General features: G+C 38.8%; 1 protein-coding gene across 1 annotated transcript in view; it reads right to left on the reverse strand.

The window, feature by feature from the left end:
- Positions 1–205, reverse strand: part of LOC117175467 (endoglucanase Z-like) — a 4,284-nt gene extending 4,079 nt beyond the window's left edge. The window contains exon 1 of the mRNA XM_033365173.1: positions 172–205. Within this exon, the coding sequence (XP_033221064.1) occupies positions 172–205 (34 nt within the window). The remainder of the gene's footprint in view (positions 1–171) is intronic.
- Between the last annotated feature and the right edge of the window lie 890 nt (positions 206–1,095).

A 1,095-nucleotide genomic window follows, 5' to 3' on the forward strand; every position in this document is an offset into this window, starting at 1 on the left:
AGGGAGCTCTTCTTAATATTTTGACACCAAAATCATGTCGATACACCTTACCGACTGCGAGTAAAGCCACCCACGCTTTAACTTGACAGACTGTACATTACCATTACTCACAATCTTTACGCTTCTAATCTAAGCGACTTCCGTTTCCTTTTTCTTTCACTTTTTTTATACCTCCATTTGCCTTTTTCCACATGCGTTCTTTCATCCTCTCACATTCGCTCCTCTAGCACCCTCCAACTTCATCTATTCTTCTCCTAATCCATCCTCCCCTAGAATCTTAATTACTTTCTCTTGCCAGCTTCCTTTATCTTCCGATCCTCTCCTACGTCCTTCCCATACATGCTCCCATGTTTCCTCCTCCCATTCAGATATTCTACACTTTCTGTTCTCTTCTTTTTCCCAGTACATCCCCACCCGCACCTAGTTTCATAATATAAATCTTGCTACTCTGGTCCACCTTCTCTCTCTCCATCCCTTTTTTGAATACTTTGGTACTCCTTCCTTTTTTATCATCTTATACCATTTATTGTATTTTGATTTGTAATCATCCCCCATCTTTCTATTAATTTTCTTTCCCTCTCCCTTTTTTCCAATTCTTTATAGTTTACTCCAGTCCAGTCTTCTATTTCTCTATCATTAAAGAACTCCCCTCCCTTTCCTTCCCTTAGCTTCGTCTCAAATTTCTATGCCTTCTATCTCTGCTCCATAACCTAATACTGGACATACTAGCGTATCAAATAACCACATTCTCCTTCTCCAATTTTTTTAACCTTCTTTTTCCAATTCCCCATATCTATTTCATTACCCCTGCTGCTTTTTTTATCCTTTCTCTTATATGAGCTGTATGATCTCCATTCGTTTGCAAGATATATCCCAAATATTTACACAATTTGACTTCTTCTAACTTTATGCCTTTCCATCTCCCTGTCCATTCTCTCTTCCTTTTCCCTCCTTCCCTAAACCTCATTATCTTTGTCTTTTTTACATTTACATTCAGCTCCTTCCCATCTAAGTATTTCTCTAACCCTGTAATTGATCCCGCAATCCCTTCTTCATTCTCTGCCATCAACATTATGTCGTCCTCGGTTTAATGAG

Source organism: Belonocnema kinseyi, chromosome 6, assembly GCF_010883055.1.
Source record: "Belonocnema kinseyi isolate 2016_QV_RU_SX_M_011 chromosome 6, B_treatae_v1, whole genome shotgun sequence".
NCBI lineage: Eukaryota > Metazoa > Arthropoda > Insecta > Hymenoptera > Cynipidae > Belonocnema > Belonocnema kinseyi.